This window comes from Culex quinquefasciatus, chromosome 1, assembly GCF_015732765.1.
Source record: "Culex quinquefasciatus strain JHB chromosome 1, VPISU_Cqui_1.0_pri_paternal, whole genome shotgun sequence".
Lineage (NCBI taxonomy): Eukaryota > Metazoa > Arthropoda > Insecta > Diptera > Culicidae > Culex > Culex quinquefasciatus.
The window spans coordinates 1,572,716-1,599,065 of record NC_051861.1 but is presented as its reverse complement, the minus strand read 5'-3'; the positions used below and the strand labels follow the sequence as shown (position 1 = coordinate 1,599,065).

Below are 26,350 nucleotides of genomic sequence, written 5' to 3'. Positions count from 1 at the left end.
CTTTTTGAACATCATCCGACAGAATTTAAAATGTTTTTGAATAAAAAACCAAAAAAATCACACACAGGTGAAAAAAATGAATCATTTCTTGTAAAACGAAAAAATCCTCACCTAAAACGGTAACGTTGGACAGGGTCATGTGGGAGACGGTCACGCCACCGTTGCCACCACCACCGTACGAGCCGCCACTGGCGCCCAGCGCCGTCGACGCTCCTCCATTACCACCTCCACCTCCTCCGCCTCCTCCTCCACCCCCACCGGGACTGCCCTGCATGCCTGGCCGGTGACAGCTGTCACCCACGTACAGCTGCACCTGGTTGTTCCCCTCGGTTGGCACGTAGCTGATGCAGACGCCATGCTGCGAGCTGAGATGCTTCGCGATGATGAACGTCGTCTGGTTCTCCTGCCAGTGGCCGTGGCAGGTGTAAGCTGTGAAAAGTTTTGGGAATCAGGTTAAAACTTGCTGACTTTCCGCGAAAGTGACAAGTACTTACTTTCTTCTTCGTCGTTTTTACATTTTGGCTTTACTTCTATTACAGTGTTTTCGTTACATCCTATGTATAGACGTCTGTTGGTATTGTGGTTAATGTTACATCCCATCGTTTCCCTCCGTGCCCGGCTGGACTCTATACTGTAAAAGTCTTGTGTGACGTTATTACTTGGCTGCAGCTGCTGCTGAGCCACTTCCTGTGCAGTTCTCCGCATGCGCGAGAAAGCTTTCCGCTTCTCCAGGTTGTAGAAGTAGGAACCGACGCCACCGACGACGCCGTCCTGGGAGCTCTCCTGGTTGCGGAAGCTGATGAGCTCCCGGTGCCGGTGCATCCGGCTTTTGTTGTTGTGGTTTCGCTTGTGGCGCGAAACCGACGAGGAAGGAACGAGGAAACCTTTAATTGAGTAGTATCCTTCCATCGGACAGATCTGCGTTTCTGGATTATTAGCTGCGATGACAGGGAGAAAACGAGATTGGATTGGTTAATGCGAGTTTTATAGCCACTTGTTGATGGGCGCTGCAATTACCTAATAAAGTAACAAACGGAGTCCGATGCACGTCAAAGTTCTTCGGAGCACAGGCATCCTCCAGCCTAGCTGCGGGCGTTCCCATCTGTAGCTCAGCTACGTGAGTATCTCGTCGATAGAACATCACACACATGTAGCCCGAAGTGCTGCGTAATAAATGGACCCATCATCAATTAAGAGCAATTGAGCGGCTCTGAGATTTGAGTTGCACTTACCATCCCGTAGTGTGATGGACGACGGCCTGCATCTCCGTGGCCGTCTGCTTGTTGATCTGCTCGCAAAGTGCCCGCGCTTCCATGTACCCACTTGGCTTTACAATGTGCAGCGATTCATCACTGAAACGAAATACCAAAAAGAGGTTCTTATACAATTCTTCAACAACCCCCTCTCAAAAAATCAACTCACCTCGGATGGAAGATGTAGTTGGCGTTCCCCATCAGCGCGTGCCAGTGACGTGGCCCCTTGAACCACGTCGGGAAGTGACACCGCTCCGTCATCGGAGCCCGCTTCAGGGTCATTATCCGGGAGCCCACTTCGGCACTCTCCAGCCCGTTACAGGTCGCATCCCCAGACTGGGCCAGCTTGTACTCGGCGTCGGCGTTGGCGGCTCCTACGCACATCAACAAAAATAAAGCAAAACAATTAATTAAATCATTATCCCCACGCAAAATGACCTCCAACCCTTACCGGATCCACTAATTTTCTCGTACACGAAGCACCGGTAACGGTCCTCGTTCGAGGTCGCGTGGTAGTGCGACACCAGTCCAACCAGATACCGGGAATTTCCGTCCTTCCACCAGGCTAGACAGGTGAGCTCCTCGACTGCCGAAGCGAAGCAAAAATAAGGTCAGACAATTAGTTCAATTTCCTGGAGCGCTTGGAGGTGGAAAGACATACCCGTGCTCTCCGTTCCGGGCACGTCCGGACAGGCCTGGAAGTTCAGCAGCAGACGGCTGTCCTCGGTGCACATTTCCATCTTGGACACCGGATTCTTGCACTCGCCGTGGCCACGGTTGTACGTGAACGTGAAGGATCCTGGGTGGTGCGGGAAATATGGGGGATGGTTAGTTTAAAGAGGTTCCAAATTTTGTCTTGTTTATACAGTGTGAGGAGTGAATTGCCAAATTGCGAGTTTTATATAAAATATAATTTTGAGAAACCTTTACAAATCGATATTCTTGTCTTGTCTTAAGTATTTTTATTATTTTAATATTATACTCTTGTCTTGTTTACAAGGTTTTTGTAATGGTATTTTTTGGAATGATTTTGTAACATTCATAGGTACTACTTGTTTTCAGAAAAAAAAGATATTTTTTTACTTTCGTAATTTATTGATAGAATCATTTCTGCATTTCTGTATATTTCTTAGCATTAATTTTAAAACTCATTTTAAAATCGTAGTCTTAGGACAATTTTTGCGTAAAATAATAACAAAACTAAAATTATCGAAATCCAAATTTATGAATACAACAAGGACTGCCAGATAAATCTGGGAATGTCAGATATTTCAAGTGTCTGCCAGAATAAAGATTTACCCTTCTCTGTGCCAGATATTGACAGATTTTTCAATTTTTGATCAACTTTTTGATTAAAATGCGTAAATTTAATGAAAAATTAATATCTGGAATATGTTTTTCTTGAAGACAATGCAAATTCAACATTAAAAAATCAGTAAAACCATCTGAATTCTACAAACTTTTGAATTAATATGTATCCTCCCTCTCCTTCACCATTCAGAAATGTTAGATTTTTGTTTGCCAAATTTTTTTGAGACATCCGATAAAAATACTTTCCAAAATAATTTATTAAGTCCGGACACCGCAAAAATTGCGTTCAATGTTTTCAATCGACTTTTTCAAATATTGGGCTGATATTTTCAAACTACTTTTTCTTAAAAGCCCAACTATAGTCATTTTTATAATGCAGCTTGGAGAGCTCAAATTGGTTGAATCGGATGATTTTTTTTTTTTTGAAAATGTGTTTTTCGTAGGAAACAAAAGCCTTGTTTATAATTTGGGTGGTTCATGTTTAAAGTGTTTCAAGCATCTTTAAATTCAGTAATATTTTCTGAATTTTTTCGACTTCTAGCAAGCTTTTTGCTGATGGAATCAACCAACTTTCTCCAAGACACCAATCCCCGCTGAATCCGAATCTGCCCTCAAAATTGAGCCAAAGTATCGAAAAATCGAGTTTTGGTCATAATTTGTTCATAAATGATAATTTTACATTTTTTGGCTCAATTCTAAGGGCAGATTCAGATTCAGCGGGCAAAATTACATGGAAAAACATATATTTGGACATTTTTCGAATTTCGTTAGGGTGGTCCCATATGATTTTCCCTTGAAAATTAGACTTTTTCAAATGAAGTTATCTCGAGTTTAAAGAAAAACACCTCTGAGATTTTTTCTGCGTTTGTAGTGCTAGATCTCCTCTTTCAAATGCAACCTGGTGCTTAAAATTTGGCTTGCGCCTTTTCGAGATATTTAAGTTTTAAATTTGCATCTTTTTTACCTTAAAATGGCTGTAACTTTTGACCCTTAAGTCCAAATTGGCATGTCAACAAAAAAAAGTTCGTTTTTCAGAGCTCTAAAAGTGTTCTGAACATTACTTTTCTCTAAAACTTAACCCTGAATTGCCACGTTCAAAAAACTGATTTTTGAAGGTTTGCTCAGATGCTTTCTATAAATTTGGTCAAAGAAGGCGTAGATTACGAGATAAAAATTTGGTGTTTTCGACAAAGTTGCTTGAAATGGCAAGCCCAACAACTTTCTAGAAGACAAAAAAATCCTAAAAATATTCCTGTAAAGTTAGATTTTCAAAACCACCCTAATCGTGAACCACCCTAATTTTCAACCAAACCAAAAGTTGCCCTTTTCCATTTGCAACAACTCTTCTAAAGACACCAAAGCTCCAAAACATCATCATTTTTCGGAAAATCCATTTTCCACTTAATTTTGCGATCTGGACCATTGTGCAATGTTTTATCTCGTAGTCATAGCCTTCTACGATTTACAATATTCTAAAATTGTCAGAGTGAATCTTTTAAAAAAAAATCAGATTAATTATAAATATCTATGAGTACGTGCAAATTTGTGACAAAAGCTAAATTGCAGAGCAAAGCAAAGAAAAGAAGGAGATTCCACTTAAGGGGTTACATACATGTAAATCGGCAAACATGTGAAAAATTGGTATTGGCACAGACTCAAACTTTTTTTTTAAATTTGTTTTCAGAATATTAACATAAACATTTTTAACTAATATCGACGTTAATTTGAAGACATTTGGTTGCATCACTGCCGAGATAAAACTATTTGAAGTTAGCAGTTTAAAAAAACGGGTGCCACGATATCTCAACACTGCTTCGACCAAATCGGCTCAAAATTTTTGTGAAGACTCATTAAACTGGTCCCGTGTGCATGACGAAGGCCGATTTTTTAAAAGTTTATTTTAAAAAAAGATAAAAATATTTTTGGGTTTTTCATGTTAAAAATCGTCCGTTTTTGATTTTTTGTATTTTTTTTTAAAGCAAAATTTCAAAATCGGGCTTCTTCATGCACACGGGATATGTCTTGAGAGTCTTCACCCCATATTTCAGCCAATTGTTTTATTCGTAGAAAACTTGTATAAAATATTCTGAAATGATGGTTATATAAGTAATCAACCAACCATGCGGCTCCATTAAATTATTTAGATGTGCATCCTTCGATGGATTAGCATTATCTTTTAAAGGATTCACCACAAAATACACCACACTGATTGAAATTAAAATTGAAAAACGCTCGCCGTGTAAAACCCAAAGACAATCTGACTAATGCCATCCTGCTGAATTTTCATTACGGGGATAAACTTTTGAATATTTCACGTCCGCCCGCTGGGGGAGGGAAAAAGCGCCATTAAAATTGCACCATTCGCTTCCTCCATCAGTATCGGAATTGACAATCGATAGTGCACTCGCTGCTCAACTATTAATGCAGTGTTGGTTCTTGTATAACTATCTATACGCTGGTACTCACCGGACAGTGGACACTTGATGGGCTCGGGGTTGATCTTGAACATACTGTAGAGTAGTGCATCGCCGGGGATCTGCTCGCAAAGGTAGTGCAACGTTTCGCGTCCCTTGCATCCCATACCTTACCGATGACGATGGTGTGGAAAAGAGAGAGAAGAGTCGATTTTGCACACACACGCACGCACAAACACGTGGGGGAACAACACGTGGCGTTGGTGGTTGTGCAAAAACGAATTTGTTTAGCATTTTTTTTGGTTTTTTAACGCATCTTTCTACGGTAAGCCGCACCATTTTTCCCTCTCGCACACGTGCACTAATTCACAACGCCATCTATTGGTTATCGGGCAAAACACTCACACACACAGAGGGAGAGACATTCAGAAGAAGCGCTCACTTACACCAAAATCACACACTAAACAAACACAATCGCTACTGTTTTTTTTTTGTTGCTTCTGTACAATACACAAAATAGAGAGAGAGAGAAAGGGGAAGGTGAGACAGAATTGGACAGAGAAAGAGAGAGAGAGTGTGTGTTTGAGCAGGAGAGAGAGGGGAAGAGGAGGGGTGATTTTAGGGGGTGGCAAGCTGAACTATCTCTCTAAATTGATTTCCACCATTTTCCGGTGAATAATTCAGCTGGCCACACGTCCTGCCCCAGCCCTGCTCCTTCCCAATCAAGCAAGAATTAAATGACTAAAACGAAATAATCTGTCTGTCTGTCTGTAATTGGCTGGCTTGTATATTGTACGCTTCATTTATCGCTCACTAATCGCTCGTAATTAGTTTTTTTATTGAGTCGTTTTGACTCTGTTCGTTTTTGTTTTCATAGGAAAATACGGGAAAATTGGCAGATTTTCAGCCGCGTTCGGTTTTCAGTTTCGCTTGTTTAATTTTTTGTTCGACACATTCCGACAGTGTGTGAATGTCCGTGTGTAGATTCCGGAATTGAAAAAGAAAAAAAATCAGAAACCCGAGTTTATTAGCGTTTTAGTCATTTGATGCTTCTTGACGTGTTTCACAGAAAAGAAGTAAAAACCGAAAAGGGAAAAGCACAACATAAATACGAAAAATAAACTCAAAGGGACAGGACACTGTACACAACACGACTAAGATAATTGAAAAAAGGAAAGAAACATACATAAATTAACGCAAAAACAAAACTATAAATTGATTGTTCGTTTTCGACTCTTTGCTATCATCATCACAGAGGGTGTGGGGGGGGAGTTTTATTTTCCAGCTCAACTCTAATCGTGCGCTCTAGGAACGTGCGAGGGGTAGGACACTCTAAAATTGTCCAAATTCCCACCCATGAAAGAAGCTTCTAATGTCCAAAAAGTTTCTCTACTTTTGCTAAGATATGTGCGCGCTTTTCGCAAGGTGTGCTTGCTACGATTGTTGCATACTTTTTTTTTTGTGGGGGAGGGCAGGGAAAGTTTGACGTAATTTTCTTAAACTCATTGCTGTCACACAATTTTGGCGCGCGATTTTCGATTGACATAGTCCCTTTGTGAGATTGTTTTTAAATAAAAACGGAGCATGGGGAGCGTACTCTTTTTTTTCTCCCTCTGGGAAAAACTGTGTCACGTGATTGCCTCTGCCAGCCATGGCCACTGCGAGGGGAGGCCTGGCCTGTGTGCAGTCGGAAAAGTTTTTGGTTATCGATTATTTTTTCCCCCTTCATCACTAGTGTTGTGTGCTCTCGGCGACGACGGCGCTTGGTTCTCCGGACTCTTTTGTTAATGAAACGAAACGAAACGAGAAGGGGGGAGAGTAGAAAAAAAACTCAAAACAGGAAAAAACGATCAAGAGATAAAACGCTGAATGAAACTGGTTCAAAACTAATCGAAAGAATCGGTAAATGTGTCGGAAAGGACTAATCGAACACGGTCATTCCATACTGGTCGCTACACGAGTAGTAGAAGCTATTATGAAAAAGTAATTCTGCAATTTTAGAGGAAAGCTACACTCTGCTAGACGGAAAAGTGCTTCGCGATTCAAAATCGAACTAAAGTGAAGCACTTTCCATTCTGGGTGTTCCCTTTTCTTTCAGAATTGCTGAACGATAAGAGATGAGTTCTATCAACGTTAATGGAACAAAAAAAAATCGAAACAAAGGTTGATTCAAATTCGCGTTGCGGCGTCCAACCGTTGGCAATTTTCCCCTATTTTCCTATTTTCATTTGCGGATGCTGCCCTTCGCTTCAGAACATTTAATTTCTTGCTCGTACTCTCTTTTTGGATTATTATTTTTTTCTTCTGCTTCTGTTGTTGTATTTTGTGCATTCTCGGTCGGAATGTGTGCACTTTCGAACGGAGAGATAGAGAGAGAGGGGGTTTAGCATATATACGATTGACGTGTGTACACAGAGTATATTGCTTTTGCCGGACAAAAAAAAAGGTGGCGAAGAGAAAGGAAGTGGCGGAAAAATTTATTCTTGCACTCTCTCTCTCGGAGACTTGGAATGGAAACAAAAAACTAAGTAAAAATTCTGGCTCTCTACATAATACAGATATGCTTTTATGCAAAACGAACAGAAACGCCAAAAAGAACAAAAAAAAAACGGGAAAAAGTTTAGTTCAAAAGTCGGGCAAACCCATCCCAACACGCTTTTGGCAGCACTTTTTTTGCTATCGCAGTTTCGCCGACCTCGAAGTGCGCAATCGAGAAGGACAGTTCACAATCCACAGAGATCGCTCCCGGATCGTCGTTCAGCTGATTCTTGGCACGCGCGCCGGTCTCGTTTCTCACATCTCGCCCCTAATTGAATTAGTGTGCCGAAAGTTTGATATATCTTCCTACTTGTTTCATTCGCTTTGTTTGCTTTCCTTTATCACACATTTCGAACGAACCGAAGACAAAAAAAAACTGTCACAAAAAAAATTATACACACGGAAATAGACAGGAACGAAAATGCACATAAATTAAATTTTTAAAATTGTAAGACAGGGTGACAACCTAAATTAGATTTTTCTTCGTTTCGTTTGGTTTTCCCAAGCCTCTCTTTTCTTACCACCCCATTTCCCAGAACCCCCGGCTCCAGCTCAACTCACTCACTGGGAAATCTATTCTTGGGATTCAAGCGATTGTCGATTCGCAGTGTATAGTTTTCCCTTTTGTTGCGTGTATTTTTTTTAGGATTCTCAAGTTCTGTGTGACGACGATGGCGGTGGTGATGGTGGCAGTTTGTGTGTGTGGTTATAATTTGTTTGAAGAAATTGTGGTTTTGTGAAATTTGAGGCTACTTTAAAGGGAAAACCTCACTGGCTCGATGGTTGGCTTTGAAAAAAAAAATGCGTAACCATAATTAGATTGACCAACTGACCGAGACGGTGTGGGATTGTGGTTTACTAGAGGAATGTTGCAACGGTTAGACAATTTAAAACCTTTGAACTGCTTTAACAAGATTAACATTAAGTATAAATATGTCACAAGTCAATTTCAATACTTCCCGTTTCTACATGTTATGGTCATTAACAAAACATTGAAGGCTAATTCAGTGCATAAACTAATTTGCTTAAATTAATTTCCTCAAAATTTGTAAACATTTTTAAAATTTGTCAAACAAATATCTTGGAATACAGTCTGCAATTTATTCAATGTGTAGTTGATATGATAAATAAACCAAAAATTACTTAAAATGAATGATGATTCAAATTTGTGTTCAATTTCTGTTTAAGCAATCATAAGCAAGTTGCACTGACACAACTTTATGTCGCTCATTTTAAGAAAGAAGTCTTCATACTCCACAAGTTTTGTCCCAACCTTTCTAAAATAGTGGAAATTGAAGAAACTAGATTTCGCCATCTTAAAACATTTTTTAAAATAAATGAATTTTATGAACGAAAAAAACCATTTAGAATAAACAAATCTTATTATTGCATTAAAGTTTGCATTTGTTTCAATTTTAATATTATTATAAAATTCAAGGAAACCCTAACATATGAGATTTCTATACAATTATAGACAATAACATGTTATTATACGGGTTCCCTAAAAATTGCCTAAAGCTGTTTTGAATGAAATATTAAAAATGAAAACAATCTGCAAAATATCTGCAAGTGAAAGAAACCCTTCGACTTGGAGGTTTTATGAATCTGGACTTGTATGAAAGTCGATAATTTTTTTCTAGTTTTCAATTTTCAATCAAAGTAGGCTCCGGGAGTCAAAACATAGCCCTGATGAAAGTTTCTACGAGATCAATGCAGTTGCAGCCAAAACTGCACCGATAATTCTCCGAAATTTTCACCAAGGTATGTTTTGACTCCCAAAGACTATGATTAGGGCGTCCAATTTCACGTCCCGGGAAAAAAATTCCGGGAATTCCCGGGATTTCCCGAAAAAAAAAATATTTCCCGTTTCCCGGGAAATTTGTAAATTTCCCGGGAATTCCCGAAATTTAAGCGGAAGTATTTTTTGAAAATGCTCTGAAAAAATAATAAATGAACAAACTCAACATGATTTTGTTCAATTAAATTTATTGTTTGGTTTATATAATATTAATCAGATTATCAGAAATTATGATATCAGAATTATTTCTGATAATATTAATTTTTGAAGCAACTGGGAATAGATCTTGCTTAATGAGTATTAAATTATTACAATTAGTTAAGCTTTACGATTTTGTTTACCTTGATCATGTAACCAGTGTGAGTGTTGTGTACAATAATTGATGTGACTCGTCGCGAATTTTGTGTTAAATTATTTAAATGTAAATTATTGTGCCAAGAAGACGTTGTGTTTGTCGACGGGAAGTTACCAGGACGCCGTCCAGCAAGCAAGAAACCCGAAGCTGGAAGTCCCACACCGTGCGTCGTTACCGCTAGTCACCACCAGGAGCGCTGCTGCATAACATCGCATGGGCGGCCATTGGGGGTGGTGAATGTGCGTAATCCTTGAGGATGACAGGATGAGGAGGAGATGGGTTGGCGCGTAAGAGGTCAGGGGTTCGGGATTTTGGTCTGACCGTTGCTCGGTCATTAAGTCCGGATATCGAGAAGTGGAAGGTTGTCGGCAAGTGCAACCGTTACCCGCGAAGACCAGTGTTGGAAAAGTTAATCCTTGGAGGATCGTGAAGTGCTCGGAAGAGCTACATCCGTGGCCGTGACAAGAGAGCAGGAGTTTCCCGTAGGAGATTTGGACATCCAGGTATGACCGGAAAACCCCCAGGAAAATCCCCGAACGAACCCCAAGCCTGACAATACCCTAACCGCCATTTTGAATCCCTCATCCAGGACCCCTTTGTGTTCCTTTGTTCACTTCGTGAACACCGCTTGGTTTCACCCCGGCCGTACGACATCCGGCCCGGTGAACCATCTGTACGAGCCGTCAGCGTTTCGCTGGACAGTGCTCAACCGCCAGGCCGTTACCGTTATACCCGCGAACCCTAACCCCGGACTGTTCCGACGGAGTCCCCGGACGCCGTCGAAGCCTGTTGCACGTCATCAAGCACAGGAAGGGCGCGAACGGCTGGCGAGGGTCCGTGAAGGCTGCAGCCGAAACGTCGGAGGGTCCATCCGACTGACGTAGAAGCCACCCCCTTGGCAGAGCGCCGGAGGAGCGTCGACGACAGCAGGAAGGAGCAGCGACGACGGCAGAACGGCGAGAACGGGGCCCCGAACGCGTGCACCGGAAGTGCGAAGAGAGGAAGAGGACGTGTGAGGTAGGAGTATTTATAAGGAAGTGGGACGGGACGTGTGAGCTAGTGGATGGTTGGAAGGGATTCCCGGAATAAATCGTCGACTGTGCACGAAATAAAAGTAGTTTCCCTTAGGTAAATGCAGTGTTTTCTTGGTATTTGAATAATTTCGAGCGTCACGCCGACCCTGGGTATTTTAAGGAGAGTCCCATCGGTTTTGTACGCCCTGACACCGGAAGCACATCTCTTACAGTGTGTGTTCACTTCGAGTATGGACTGGGAGTGAACACCAGTTGTTATACTTGGCGCCCAACAAGAATAGCTTAGCTTATTCAGGCTCGGGAAAACGCTGCATTAATGAGAGGTCGACAGATTCTTTGGTAAAACTTCCGCAACTATACTAGCTCAACTTGAAAAAAACTTTACGCTACTTTGAGTGGCTAAATTTAACTAAGATCATTTAGTATTTGAGGGGTCTTGAAGATGTTTTAAGGGAGGAAGACTACCAACACTGGAAAGACACAAATTGAACAGAAAAAGTCGGAGAATTGTTCATACTTACTCAACTTGTTATTTTTGGAAAAATCCGGAGTTCTTTACTCATGAAGTGCAGTCCTTGGTAGGACAAATAAAACACCAGACGGAAACAGTTGTTTATTTTCGTTAAATTTGTTGTATCCTGTACAATTTGCTTGATTTTCTAGGATTTTCTAATTGATTACTTCTGTGATACTTAGGCACTATTTTTCAATTTGCACTTGTGCTTGATTGCTTTTAGGAAGCGTGAATAAATTTTAGGTTTTCCAATTTTTAGTATTTCTTTTTAAATTTTAATTGTTGTGTTTCTAAACGATACCATAATGGAGGTGAAACATATGCTGTCGCAGTATTATGGGATGAATGCATCGCACCTGACGATTGATGAGTTCAGCCATGAGTTGCACATCCGCAAGTTGCCTCTGGATGGAGCACGCAGTCAGCTGGAGAAGGTGTTGTACAATCATCTGAAACAGGAAAGAAAGCAGCTTAATGTGTCGTATGAGTTTGTGAGTGATTCGGTAGACGAAGAACTAGGTGTGTGTGAGGACAAACTAGATTTTATCAAAAACCACTTGGAAACCAGCCGTGCGGCGAAAGCACCTGGTCAAGTGTACAAAACGAGATTGATCCACATGTTATTTAGGATGGAACGATTGAGGAAACATATCACCGAAAACGCAGACTTGGACAGGTTGGCTGTGGTGGCTGTGGAGATAGTTAGACTGTTGAGCGTGTACTACTCCATTGTTTCTCCAATACCGGAAGTAAGAGCAGCTGAGTGGGAGTTGATTAATCAGAGCATTACGGTGGCGAAGAAACAATTGGAGGAAAATACACCAGGAGACGAGAATGGGACAGGAGGCGATGGTACTGAGAAGAGTGACCAAACAGGAGCACTTGTTGAGAGGCGTGAAAGCGATAAGAGAACTGCTGGCGACGATGGTGAGGAAAAGCAAAAATTGGTCGATCAGAACCAGGAGTTACGACTAGCTGTGAGTGCTTTACTCAAGCGAATCGAAACTCTTGAGTTGAAACAACCCGAAAAAGATCCCGCCACGGCCGCCAACAGCACTCAAATCGCGAGTAACGAAAACGGCAAGCAATCAGGAGAAACTGGAAAAGCAGAACCCGATTTCTTCATGTGGTTGAAGGAAAAGGTTGGCTCGTTGGATAACTCTCGAGACTCGGAACAAAATAACAAGGAAAAACTGAAGTCCAAACCCGAACAGTCGTCTGTGAATGAAAAGTTGAAAGATAACCGAAACCGTTTACCGGTTCATAAATGGACAGTACGATACGACGGAATGGACAACGGTCGCAGACTGAATGAGTTCCTGAAAGAGGTTGAATTCAACGCTCGTTCAGAAGGATTTTCCGAGGCGGAGCTTTTCCAATGTGCGCACCACCTGTTCACTCACAAAGCCAGATCGTGGTTCATGGAGGTGAACGGGAACAATGAACTTGGAACGTGGAGACGCATGGTTAAGGAGTTAAAGAATGAGTTCTTACCCATTGATATCGACTACGTGTACGAGCGGCAGGTGTACAATCGGAAGCAGGGTGCTCGGGAGAAATTTCACGATTTCTACCTGGACATGGCCAGAATTTTCCGCAACATGTCTCAGCAGTGGGACGAAAAACGGAAATTCGACTCCCTGTTCCGCAACACGCGCGAAGATTGCCAGATCGCTATGCTCGCCGCAAATATCCAGGACATAGCTGCAATGAAAGAGTTTGGAAAGAGGTTCGACTCGATTAATTGGCAGTTGTACAAACGGAAGGAGAGTAGGTTCACACCTCGTACCGCACACGTTGAAGAAGTAGGAGAACTACGTAGACCGTACGGAGGAAATGGAAACGGAAATAGGTTCCAGAACAACAACCAAGATGGTAGAGGTTACTATCAGCAGCAGAAACCGCAGGTGAAAGGGTTTCAGAAGGGGAATTGGAATCAACGTCCACCCAAGCAGGAACAACAACAGTATCAGCGGCGTAACCAACAGTATCATCAGCAGCCGAAGAATCGTGAGCAGAGTCAAAGAGAGGAGAAAGCTAAACCGAAACAGGACAACCAGCAACGGTCGAAGAGTCCAGTTCAAGGTCCAAGCGGAACTGACCCACTTCAACGGATCGTGAGAGCGTACATTCCGATCAAGAGAGGAGTGTGCTACAATTGCCATGAAGAAGGTCACGGGTTCAGCGAATGTCCGAAGAATCGGAACGTCTTCTGTGAACGTTGTGGGTTCCCTGGGTTTGATACGCGAACGTGCCCGTTCTGCGAGAAAAAAAACTTGCAGCGGACTGCTCAGTGAGGCGAGACAGTCGCGGTGCTAACTACACAAGACCTCACGATGGATGCGAAGCGGTACTCAGTGAACTTGGCTATTCGAGAGTGAGTGGAGAAGTTACGAAGGATGATGAGATTGCTTCTTTACTCGTCACCCTAAGTAATGACCCCAGGCCATTCGCGAGAGTTGAGTTTCTGGGTATTACCGTCGTAGGATTGTTAGATAGCGGAGCAGCAAGAACTGTTCTTGGCAAAGGAGGAGAAAAATTGATCCATTCATTAGGACTGAAGGTGAGAGAGTCAGCAGTGTCATTGAAGACAGCTGCGGGACAGCAGATGAACGTCGTAGGTTGTGCAGATGTACCAATTACATTCAATGAAGAGACGAAGATCTTACCTGTTTTGATTGCTCCAGATCTAAAACGTCGTTGTATCCTAGGATACGATTTTTGGCAGAAGTTTGGAATTCGTCCGTCAGTTCACCAGAGTATCGAGACGCTCGACGAGGGTGACGACCAGATTCTAGAAGAGGAGAGATTAGATGAGCATCAAATACAGCAGTTGGAGGAGGTCAAAAGTTGTTTCTTACAGCGAGTCCTGGAAATCTCGGCAAAACGGGGCTCATTGAGCACAAAATCGAGCTGAAGGAGGAGTTCCAAGGAGCGGATCCAGTCAGGAAAAATCCGTACCCCTGGAGTCCGGAGATCCAGCGTAGAATACATCGTGCCGTGGACTTGTTGCTGAGAGATGACATCATTGAACCTTCTTCTTCTGAATGGGCTTTACCTGTTGTACCTGTGAAGAAACGAGACAGTGATGAAGTGCGACTTTGCCTCGACGCGAGGAAGTTGAACGAACGTACGAAGAGAGACGCATACCCACTCCCACATCAAAACCGAATTTTAAGTCATTTAGGACCTTTTAAATACCTGTCCACAATAGATTTGACCCAAGCTTTTCTACAAGTGCCCTTGGACCAGGAGTCACGGAAATACACCGCGTTTTCTGTGCCAGGTATGGGTTTATTTCAGTTTAAACGTTTACCGTTTGGCCTGATTAACAGCCCGGCGACTTTGAGTAAGCTGATGGACAAAGTATTGGGACAAGGTGCACTAGAACCGTCAATCTTTGTGTACCTGGACGATATTGTGGTCGTTAGTCAGGACTATGACGATCACATAGCAAAACTACGAGACCTTGCGAGACGCTTAAAAGATGCAAATTTATCAATCAACGTTGAGAAGTCTAGTTTTTGCTGCCATGAATTACCTTACTTGGGTTATATTCTGTCCCGTAACGGACTGAGACCTAATCCGGATCGAGTTAGAGCGATTCTTGGATATGAGGTCCCGAACTCAGTGAGATCTCTGAGACGATTCCTCGGTATGATTAATTACTACCGTAGGTTCATCGAGAACTTCAGTGAACTCACTGCACCACTCACGGATTTACTTAAAAATAAACCGAAGAGAGTGCAGTGGAATACGGCAGCGAACGAAGCTTTTCAGGCCATCAAGGAGAGGCTTATCTCTGCGCCTGTGATGGCCAACCCAGATTTTAATCTTCCGTTTACCGTCCAAACGGACGCAAGCGATACAGCTCTCGCAGGGGTACTCACGCAAGTGCAAGGTGGAGAGGAACGGGTAATTGCGTACCATTCGGAGAAGTTGAAGGGGCAGAGCAGAACTATCACGCAGCTGAGAAGGAAGGACTTGCCGCTCTGCGGTGTATCGAGAAATTTCGGTGCTACATCGAAGGCACTCACTTCAAGCTCGTGACAGATTCTTCGGCTCTCACCTTCATCATGAGAGCGAAATGGAAGTCTTCATCGCGACTCAGCAGGTGGAGCATCATTCTACAACAGTATGACATGGAGGTCATTCATAGGAAAGGAAAGGACAACGTGGTACCTGACGCTCTGTCTCGGTCCATTGAAGCATTGGACACGGAGGACGAGGACAGTTGGTACAAACGGTTGTACGCATCTGTGGAAAGAGACCCGGAAAAGTACATGGATTTTAAGATAGAAAACAAGAAGCTGTACAAGCTCGTGTCAGCTCGCTCCGACGTCCTCGACTACAGGTTCGAGTGGAAGGAGTGCGTTCCGGAGTCGTTACGTCCACAGGTCATGAGACAAGAGCACGATGGCAAGATGCACATCGGCTATGAAAAGTGTGTCGACACCCTGAAACGTCGATACTACTGGCCGCGAATGAGTGCCGATCTCAAAACTTACATTGCCAAATGTGAGGCGTGTAAGATGAACAAGCACTCGACGACCGCTTCCGTACCAGAAATGGGAAAGCAACGCGTAGCGACCAGACCTTTCCAGATTGTGTGTATGGATTACATTCAGTCACTTCCCCGGAGTAAGCATGGCAATGCACACTTGTTAGTCATTATGGACATTTTTTCTAAGTACTGCTTGCTCATTCCGGTTAAGAAGATTGCTGCTGGTAATCTGTGCACCAATCTGGAAAAGGAATGGTTCCGTCGGTTTGCGGTTCCTGAGTACGTCATTACGGACAACGCGACAACGTTTATGTCCAAGGAGTTCAAGGAGTTGTTGGACAAGTATGGAGTTCAGCACTGGGCGAACGCTCGACACCACAGTCAGGCTAACCCGACGGAGAGGTTGAATCGTACGATCAATTCAATGATTCGTACCTACGTTCGTCAAGACCAGAAGCTGTGGGATACCAGGATATCAGAAATCGAGTACGTCTTGAACAACACCGTCCACTCATCGACAAAGTTCACGCCTCATCGGATCATATTCGGTCACGAGATCGTGTCCAAGGGCGATGAACATCGCTTAGAGCAGGACGAGGAGTTCAGTGAGGAGGAACGGATGAACAAACTCCGCGGAGTGACCAAGAAGGTGTGGGAAACAGTGCGTGAGAACCTCAAAAAGGCTCACGAGAGTACCAAGAAGCAGTACGATTTACGACACAAACGGTACTCACCTACATTCGACATCGGTCAGCGGGTCTTCAAACGTTCATTCAAGCAGTCATCGGCAGGGGACAACTTCAACGCGAAGTTGGGTCCACCGTACACGCCGTGCACCATTACAGCGAAGAAAGGGACCAGCTCGTATGCAGTCTCTGATATGAATGGGAAGCCGCTAGGTGTCTTCTCAGCTGCCGATTTGAAGGCATGAATGGAAGTAGTCAGATGAGCAGCCAGCATGACGATTCTGCGATGAACGAGGAGCTTTTCCGGCAACAGCATTTGGAAATCCGCCGTTCGGCGATTACAGCGTCACAGGGCAGCATAATTTGGTGCTTCATTCATGGAATTGCGCAGCATAGTTTGATTCATTCATGGTATACCTAATTGGTTGTTTTAGAAAATTTTAATTTGTTTGTTTTGTTGATTTTGGGAAAAGCCCAACCACATGTGGAAATTTTGTTTGGAATGGTAGGAGTTGGAGTTAATTGTGTAGGAGTATCTTCGATACACATGCAACAGACGCAGTCCTTAACCTTGAAAGTGTTGTTATCACTTCATTGAACGATACACAATGGGAGGGGATGTTGGCTTATGCATGGTGTGTGTGCAAGGTAGTTGTCGATCGATCTTGATCAACCCATAGTGTCATAATTTGAACTTTACTTTGTAGAACGTTTTCACAACACAGCTGCAATAGTATTTCAATTAACTTACCTTTTTTCGCATTTTTTTTTTCCTCATAAATATTTTAGCATCAACAAAATTGTGACCCAAGATAACTTTGGAATTAGTGATCTACCGAGGTAAAACTTATTACTGAAGTGATCAAAGGGCCCTTAATCATCGATCGATTGATTTTAAAACGATAATTTTACGCCCGGTAAGATCAAAATTCACTTAATTTTCTGGAATCACAAATTTTGTTGCTGCGAACCACGTTTGACCACTGCACATTTGATTAGATCTTGACAAATCGATCTTGACAGCACGCACATGAGTAAAGAACGATAACGTTATCAGTAAAGAGAAGATAAAAAGAGAAGATGAACTCCGACACGCGAAACGTTTCAACTGATCGTTACTGGTATATTGATAACCGTAACTGCGCGCGCGTTTGAAAATATTTTTTTTTATCCGGATTTTTAATTTATTTTATTCACGTATTGTGATGTATTTTTGAATTTGTTTTGAATTAATTGCATGCCTAAACGAAAAATTATAAAATCAACTTTGCTGTACGAATGGGATCGCTGGAGACCGGAGTTGAATTAAACGTTGATGGTCAGTAGAAGGTTCCGACCTTGAAACAGAGAGGAGTTGACTTCGGTCGACGATGAAAACTTATGACCCCGACCCATTCAAGCTTAGTTACCAAAAACAATTTAGTAGATTTTGCATGCGAGTAGAAAGAAAATTTCCCGGGAAACAAAAAAAAATAAAAGTAATGTAAATATTGTAAATAATTTTAACTTGTAAATATTTTGATTTGTGTCTCACCAGCATTGGAAGTAGTACAGTGTGATTGTATCGCTGGAGGCTAGAGTTGTTAAAACGTTGAAGGCCAGTACAAGCAATTGCTTCGAAACAGCACGGAGTTGGTTTAGTCCGACGATGAAGTCTTATGACCCCGATCAAGCCCGCACTGTATGAAATGTTTCAAACCCTTGGCTCATCAACATGACTTAGTAGAATCCAAAATGATTTTTATAAATAAAGCAACCTAAAGCAAGTAAAAATGAAAAGGTGTTTGCTATTTGGTCTAGTTCGAGTTTTGGGTTCAGAGAGACGTGGCAGTTTATTATATGCAGGGTGTAAAAACTTGTAAACTCTTCGGAGTTTACAATTTTTTTAACCCGAGCCGGGGGAGAGTGTAACCAGTGTGAGTGTTGTGTACAATAATTGATGTGACTCGTCGCGAATTTTGTGTTAAATTATTTAAATGTAAATTATTGTGCCAAGAAGACGTTGTGTTTGTCGACGGGAAGTTACCAGGACGCCGTCCAGCAAGCAAGAAACCCGAAGCTGGAAGTCCCACACCGTGCGTCGTTACCGCTAGTCACCACCAGGAGCGCTGCTGCATAACATCGCATGGGCGGCCATTGGGGGTGGTGAATGTGCGTAATCCTTGAGGATGACAGGATGAGGAGGAGATGGGTTGGCGCGTAAGAGGTCAGGGGTTCGGGATTTTGGTCTGACCGTTGCTCGGTCATTAAGTCCGGATATCGAGAAGTGGAAGGTTGTCGGCAAGTGCAACCGTTACCCGCGAAGACCAGTGTTGGAAAAGTTAATCCTTGGAGGATCGTGAAGTGCTCGGAAGAGCTACATCCGTGGCCGTGACAAGAGAGCAGGAGTTTCCCGTAGGAGATTTGGACATCCAGGTATGACCGGAAAACCCCCAGGAAAATCCCCGAACGAACCCCAAGCCTGACAATACCCTAACCGCCATTTTGAATCCCTCATCCAGGACCCCTTTGTGTTCCTTTGTTCACTTCGTGAACACCGCTTGGTTTCACCCCGGCCGTACGACATCCGGCCCGGTGAACCATCTGTACGAGCCGTCAGCGTTTCGCTGGACAGTGCTCAACCGCCAGGCCGTTACCGTTATACCCGCGAACCCTAACCCCGGACTGTTCCGACGGAGTCCCCGGACGCCGTCGAAGCCTGTTGCACGTCATCAAGCACAGGAAGGGCGCGAACGGCTGGCGAGGGTCCGTGAAGGCTGCAGCCGAAACGTCGGAGGGTCCATCCGACTGACGTAGAAGCCACCCCCTTGGCAGAGCGCCGGAGGAGCGTCGACGACAGCAGGAAGGAGCAGCGACGACGGCAGAACGGCGAGAACGGGGCCCTGAACGCGTGCACCGGAAGTGCGAAGAGAGGAAGAGGACGTGTGAGGTAGGAGTATTTATAAGGAAGTGGGACGGGACGTGTGAGCTAGTGGATGGTTGGAAGGGATTCCCGGAATAAATCGTCGACTGTGCACGAAATAAAAGTAGTTTCCCTTAGGTAAATGCAGTGTTTTCTTGGTATTTGAATAATTTCGAGCGTCACGCCGACCCTGGGTATTTTAAGGGAGAGTCCCATCGGTTTTGTACGCCCTGACACCGGAAGCACATCTCTTACAAGGTTAGTTCACTTCGAGTATGGACTGGGAGTGAACACCAGTTGTTATAATCAAATGAGATGAAAATCGAATTTGTGCAAAAAGAATTAATTTAATTGGTTGAATACCTAGTACTTAAGAAATTACAATTCGAAGAAAAAGAATTATGGAGCACTGGTGCAACTACAGGTTTTAGAGAGTTAAATGTGAAAAAATAGAAGACTTTTTGTGGAATGATGTTAATTTATCGTATAATTTTAATCATATTGCATAATAATACAGAAAAAAAAACATTGAAAATTACTTTCTATTGTTTGTTCTAAAAAAAAATGCATAATATATTCAAAGCTTGCTTCAAATATTTGAAAACATTGGGTTGTTTGGAGTAAAAACAACACTAAACAGCTTTACCATTTGTTCAAGAGCTGAAACCAGTATTTGTCATGAAAAACATAATTTCTGCATGTTTTTTTTCTCTTTCAATAAACTGGTCACAGAGGCAAGTTTATAATTTCAAAAAATACCAAAATACATTTTCTTGTAGTTGAATGAATTTTTACATGCAGTTAAGCTTTTAATTGATCTTCGCACTTATTTAAACCATTGATGTTGGTGTCCTATACAATCTTGTCGCATAATGTTAATTAAAATCAAGATCTCCCGGGAAATTGGCTGAAAATTTCCCGTATCCCGGGAAATTTGTAACCCCGGGAAATTGGACGCTCTAACTATGATTAAAAAATGAAACACGATTTTTTTACGATTTTTTAAACAAGACCAAATAAATAAAAACCTCTGAGCCGATGGGTAACCTTGCCTAGATTTGTCTGAAATATCAACCATTTTCCCATTTTTTTCAATAATATTAAGTCTGTTATGTTAGATTTTAGTAAGGAGCATCGTATTTTTCATAAAACAAAATTTTAACCCATTCAAAACAAGCAGGCCCGTAGCCAGGGGGGGTGGGCTTCGGACTGAAGCCCACCCTCCCTTGAAATTTTTAGAAAACATAAGGAAGAGAGGGAAGAAGAAGTAAAAAAGAAGAAAATTTCTTCTTCCAGCACCCCGTAGCCCAGTCAAAAAGCAGACAAACGTCAAAAAACCAAAACAAACCGAAATGATCGAGGGGTTAATGGATGCAAAAATCATGTTTGATAAATAAAAAAAAGTTTTTCAAACTTTTATGTAAATTCAAGTAACAATTAAAGGATAATTAAAAGTAAGCGTTGTAAAGAAATGTGAGTAACTTTTGTTTTTATATTTCATTAGGAATATATTATGCATCGGTGGGCCCCTCGTTATTTTTTCGTTCAGTCCAGTTACCGAACAAGTACTGCACTTGAATTGCTATCAATTGGAGCAATTCTGGACTTGGAATCGGATTCAGTGGAAAAATCTAAAAAGATCACTCTTAATCTAGACCAATTCTTAATCTCAGAGATAAATACAAAAAAAGTCTACTTAAAAAGAAATATTGCCGTATTTAAGATATTCTGGCATAACTTTAGCTACACAGCAAATGTTTCAAACACTGCATTTTCTTATAGCTGGTGCAATTGATCACTGATGAATGTTTGCTATCCTACCAACCAATTATGTTGTTCTTATCGCTTTTACTGCGCAAATGTAAGTTGTGTTTATGAATATCTTGGAAAATCCCAATGTTTTTCTTTCCCGGGAACGTTAGACACTCCATCAACCAAACAGCTTAATATCTAAATTGAACTCACTAAAACATATATTTGAAGTTGGTCACATTTGAATCCAATCAAATTATAAAATTAAATCAATCAATAATTGTGAAAAATTACATCATTTTTCAAAATTTGTAACATCATCTCACACCTCCAGTCGAGAACTCAATAAATTATACCAAAGATTGATAGTTCCAATTCCTTCCGCCTCGTGTTCGGAATCCCACCGGAATTCCAGTAAGTTCTTCCCAAAAACATGTACATAAATTTTCATCCCACCCATAAACCAGTCACCATCGTCACCACAGCAGCAGCTTCGCGCCACGCGCCGGAACACAACCCTTCGCAAACAGGGGATGAAAATGAAAAAAAAAACCGATGTCACCCCCTCGTTTCGCAGTCGTAAACAACCCCTCCCCCTACCCTACCCAGTGAAAAAAAAATGTTGCCCCGTTATCCTTGGACTTTCCGAAACGGCCAAAATGACCTGTTGGTGGTGCGTGAAACGATTAGATAACCTGCATATTAAATTTCCAACAAACAATAATGAGACTCTCATTTCCGGTGGGTTCGTGTCCGCGCCCACCCCGTCCTGCCTCGCTCGAGGGGACAGGCAAAACTTATTGACCAGAAAAGGGAAATGTTGTTTGCTCGAGGAGCGTCACACACACACGCACGCACTCAATTCGTCGTCGTCGTCGTCGTCGTCGTCATCGTTCTCGCGGCAGACCGTGTCGACTAGGCTGGAGTGGCATTTGAAAAGGGCGAAATGGCAATCAAATGTGGGCTTTTTTTTGTCGGTTTTCCCACAGTTGACCATTTTGAGAAGTAACATTAAAAATTTGCGTCTGTGTGTGTGTTCGCTCGAAAACCGCGCGAAGCAAACAGAACAGATACTGCCTTCTGGTTTTTCATATTTTCCCCGCGTTTCCATCTCTCGAAAAATGAGGGAGGGGAAAAAGGATCATCAAACTCCCGGTTGGGGGGTGACTGTTTAATGACTCCAGGGCAGCTTAATAACTACGAGTGGGTGTGTGTGTGTGACTGTGTATGCGTTCCCTTTTCTTCAATGCCCGGCAAACATGTCCCCTAAGTAAACAAAAGAAAAACACAATGGCAGCTCGTCAGTCAAACAAAAAAAAAAAGAGAGAGAAAGAGGGACAGAGGAATGTGCGTATCATCGTCAGCCGGAAAACATCAGCGAATGTGTTTGTCAAAGTCGTTAATTTAAGTTGCACCACCACCACCACCACCATCACATTAAAACCGTAATCGCGCGAGCACTCTAAACCGAGCTTAACAGTGAGTTTGAGTTTGTGTGTGTTAGTTAGTCACAAAGGGACACCATTTCCATCCTTCTACTGTTAACACATTTTCCGTACTGGTCGCCGTTCACTTGTGTTCCAATCGCCGGCAATTTAACGAAATCGTTTAAGAAAATTAGCAAACTTTCACGCCTCGAGGGGGATTCGCTTATCGTGAAAAAATAGTGGATTTTCCGCGTGGGACTCAAAAAACAAAAAACATATGCTTCTAATACGTGAGACAAAGGAGACGAAAACGGAAATCAGGAAATAAAAGAAACAGATCGGAAACCAAAGAACCAATTTTGTTTGTTACTTTTAAAGTTGCTTGCAAGCTTCTTTTGTTTTTTTTGGTTGATTTTCAAATGCAAATGTTTTTTAGAGAATCAAAAACAACCCGAAACAGAACAGAGAAACAAAGAAAGAGAAACAAACAAAATGAGAAAAATACATTGAAAAGTATAGTTATTATCTGCTAGAGAATAAAAAAGAAAATTCGTTGCTTACAATTGTCGCTATCTTCATTGGATCGCGTATACGGATCCGATGACGATAATCTTGAATGCCCGTTCATGTTGGGATGAGCCCCCCGACTATGATCACTTTTTAAAACGCTATGAATAGGCATTGCAGCCGGGTTCAACTGGCCTGAATACATATCTTCACACTCACTTTCTTTATACTGTAGTATGTTTAAATGCTTCTGGTATATTACAACGCATCGATGACATCCTTTTCTGTTGAGGGGGGCAGAACATTGAGAAAAAATTGATGAAAATTAGAAAACGAAAAAAAAAATCAAAAATTTAAGCATATGATGATGATGATTATGATTACTAGCGAGAAGATGAAACTCGAATTGAAAAAAAGTAATGCTTTTATGAGCTTATATTAATGGACGGTATCATATGTGGCAGCAAAAAGAAAAAGGAGAAGAAGAAAAGTACAGTAGAAGAAACAGGGTACTTACTCGTTCACTAATAAAAATTTATCTCCCTCGCTAGCGATACATCTTCCTCTAGTACTTAAAGTTGATCCTTCTATAGTAATTTCCTGTTGTACCCCCGATTGAAACCATCGTCCCTCCCACCGTTTTGGAAACGTGCACCCGGTGCCGCTTTGTAGTGCTGCGTCGTTGTGTGAGTTTTGTGATATTGTTTTTAAGGGGGTTAAATTGGGTGAGGTAGAAAAAAAGAAAGAAATGATTATTTTTTAAAGATATAAAATAAATATTTCCGGTACAGCAAAAATCGTTGTTTTTCGAATAACATCATAAGCTGTTGTAAAGCAACGATAACTTATTTGGCAATTTAGTCAGGATTGAAATTAAAAAAAATGCAAAGGTAATGGATGCATAAATCATTCTCGTGTCTTTGGCCATAACGAGGGGTTTATCATTTCCCAAGTAACATTTTTTTCCAGGAGTTCTACAACTTGGTTTTCTAGCTGCGGTACGAGCCCATTTGTGTGTTGGTATTTTGGTTCATCGTCGCCAGCATTGAAAACTTTGAAAACGATATAATCGACGAAAAGCTTAGAAAGCTCCTATTGGAATCCAATGAACCCTGTTAAATAAACTTCCCAAGTATCATTTTTTCCCAGGAGTTCTACAAGAGCTCTTCAAGATAGCTACAGCATAGCAGTTTGGACCGCGGTAGGATAAAATTCTCTTCAAAACTTCTTCAGGAGTTTGGAAGAGTACTTGAAGAGAGTTTTATCCTACCGCGGTCCAAACTGCTATGCTGTAGCTATCTTGAAGAGCTCTTGTTGAACTCCTGGAAAAAAAAGTTACTTGGGTTTCTATTTCAACTGTCAATTTTCAAAAATGGGTTAATTTAATTGTAGGCACTTATTTTTTTCAGGTTGATGAAATTTCAAAAAAAAAATATGCCGGTTCTTGCAAAAGAGCAATTCCATGCCAAATAGGGAATCGGTTGTACCCGACCCTCTCCGATTTCAATGAAACTTTGTAGACATGTTATCCTTCGCTTATATAAGCCATTTTTGTGTATATGGAGCCAGTTCCACACGATAATGACATTTGAGAAGGGCGTAAGTGTTTTAAATATTTTTGTAATTCGGAATTTAAATATTTCTGTATTTCGAAGCCGTTGCATCGTATCAAAAAGTGGTCAAAGACAAACTTGTAGGAAATTTTACGGGCTTTTCGATAAAAATACACTGAAAGAAAAACACCCAACTTTTATGAGATTTTTGATTTTAAGTTTAAAAGTCAAATTTGAGGAGCCCACGATTTTTTTCGTTCAAAATTTTTGTGAAGATAGCCTAAGATGTTACAAAAAGACTCACGAAAAATGCAGGATGGAGCAACTCACCTAAAAAATACAAAAATCATTTACTGAAACTGTTTTTTTGAAAAGTGCTCTAAACGTCAAAATTTTCAAAAACCGTATACGGGAATCGATTCTCCAGACAATTTTACATAAAAGTCTCCATATTGACCATTGTCTTAAGTCCAATCCTTGTGAAGTTACAGCGGTTTTTAAAATAAAAATGTAAAAAAAAGGTTTTTTGATGGTTTTTGGCAATTTCTATATGACAGACTTGATTTTTCAGTCTCGTAAATATTTTTACCAGAAAGCTCGTCCAATTTCCCATAAGTTTGTCTTTGCCCACATTTCAATTGGATGTATGGGCTTACAGATATAAGCTAATTTACTATCCAGGTTACTATACTACACTGAAAAAATATGATGTTTTCAATTATGAGCAATGTAATTAGCTTATATCTGCAAGCTCATACATCCAATTTAAATGTTGTCAAAGACAAACTTATGGGAAATTTGACGAGCTTTCCGGTAAAAATATTTACGAGACTGAAAAATTAAGTCTGTCATATAGAAATTGCCAAAAACCATCAAAAAACCTATTTTTTCAACATTTTTATTTTTAAAACCGCTGTAACTTTACAAGGATTGGACTTAGGACAATGGTCAATATGGAGACTTTTATGTAAAATTGTCAGGAAAATCGATTCCCGTATTCGGTTTTTGAAAATTTTGACGTTTAGAGCACTTTAAAAAAAAACAGTTTCATTAAATGATTTTTGTATTTTTTTAGGTGAGTTGCTCCATCCTGCATTTTTCGTGAGTCTTTTTGTAACATCTTAGGCTATCTTCACAAAAATTTTGAACGAAAAAAAATCGTGGGCTCCCCCTCAAATTTGACTTTTAAACTTAAAAATCAAAAAATCTCATAAAACTTGGGTATTTTTTTCTTTCAGTGTATTTTTATCGAAAAGCCCGTCAAATTTCCTACAAGTTTGTCTTTGACCACTTTTTGATACGATGCAACGGCTTCGAGATACAGAAATATTTAAATTCCGAATTACAAAAATATTTAAAACACTTACGCCCTTCTCAAATGTCATTATCGTGTGGAACTGGCTCCATATACACAAAAATGGCTTATATAAGCGTAGGAAAACATGTCTACAAAGTTTCATTGAAATCGGAGAGGGTCGAGAAAAAAGTACTTGAAAAATTCCTGTTTTGGGCTGGAATTGCTCAATATGCTTTTTACGTCAAACCAGCATCCGCATTAAATGTGCTCCGATTTGGCTCAAATTTGGAATTTTAGTTCCTTATCAAAAAAATGACTCATATTTTCACAAGAACCACATTTTTTTAAATCATGTCATCGGAATGGCTGAACAAATTTTAGATCGTCGCGTTGCAAAAGATGGGTGATAAGTTGAGCATTTGATGTAAAATACCTAGAAGTTTTTAGATTTAACAAGATTCTAAGATAAGATTTTTTGGAAAAAACGGATTCCGGTATATCAATC

At 41.3% G+C, this 26,350-nt stretch overlaps 1 protein-coding gene and 1 long non-coding RNA gene across 5 annotated transcripts in view; both read right to left on the bottom strand.

Moving 5' to 3' along the window:
* LOC6032074 overlaps window positions 1-26,350 on the bottom strand; it is a 38,237-nt gene that overhangs the window by 6,062 nt on the left and 5,825 nt on the right. For 2 of the 3 annotated variants that reach the window (XM_038259753.1, XM_038259746.1), the window contains 10 exons: window positions 23,513-23,669; window positions 23,050-23,279; window positions 5,031-5,147; window positions 1,915-2,052; window positions 1,705-1,839; window positions 1,423-1,627; window positions 1,233-1,352; window positions 1,018-1,163; window positions 495-938; window positions 112-429 (listed from right to left, as the gene is read on the bottom strand). In XM_038259753.1, the coding sequence (XP_038115681.1) occupies window positions 112-429; window positions 495-938; window positions 1,018-1,163; window positions 1,233-1,352; window positions 1,423-1,627; window positions 1,705-1,839; window positions 1,915-2,052; window positions 5,031-5,147; window positions 23,050-23,279; window positions 23,513-23,669 (2,010 nt within the window). The remainder of the gene's footprint in view (window positions 1-111; window positions 430-494; window positions 939-1,017; window positions 1,164-1,232; window positions 1,353-1,422; window positions 1,628-1,704; window positions 1,840-1,914; window positions 2,053-5,030; window positions 5,148-23,049; window positions 23,280-23,512; window positions 23,670-26,350) is intronic. The other variant, XM_038259761.1, reaches the window with a different exon arrangement.
* LOC119768761 lies at window positions 11,308-18,175 on the bottom strand. Of its 2 annotated transcripts, XR_005278215.1 has the most exons (4): window positions 17,159-18,175; window positions 16,456-16,824; window positions 14,079-14,284; window positions 11,308-14,011 (listed from the first exon to the last, which is right to left on the bottom strand). It is a non-coding gene; the product is annotated as an uncharacterized LOC119768761 (long non-coding RNA). The 2 variants fall into 2 exon arrangements; XR_005278213.1 differs by having other exon boundaries at window positions 16,456-18,175.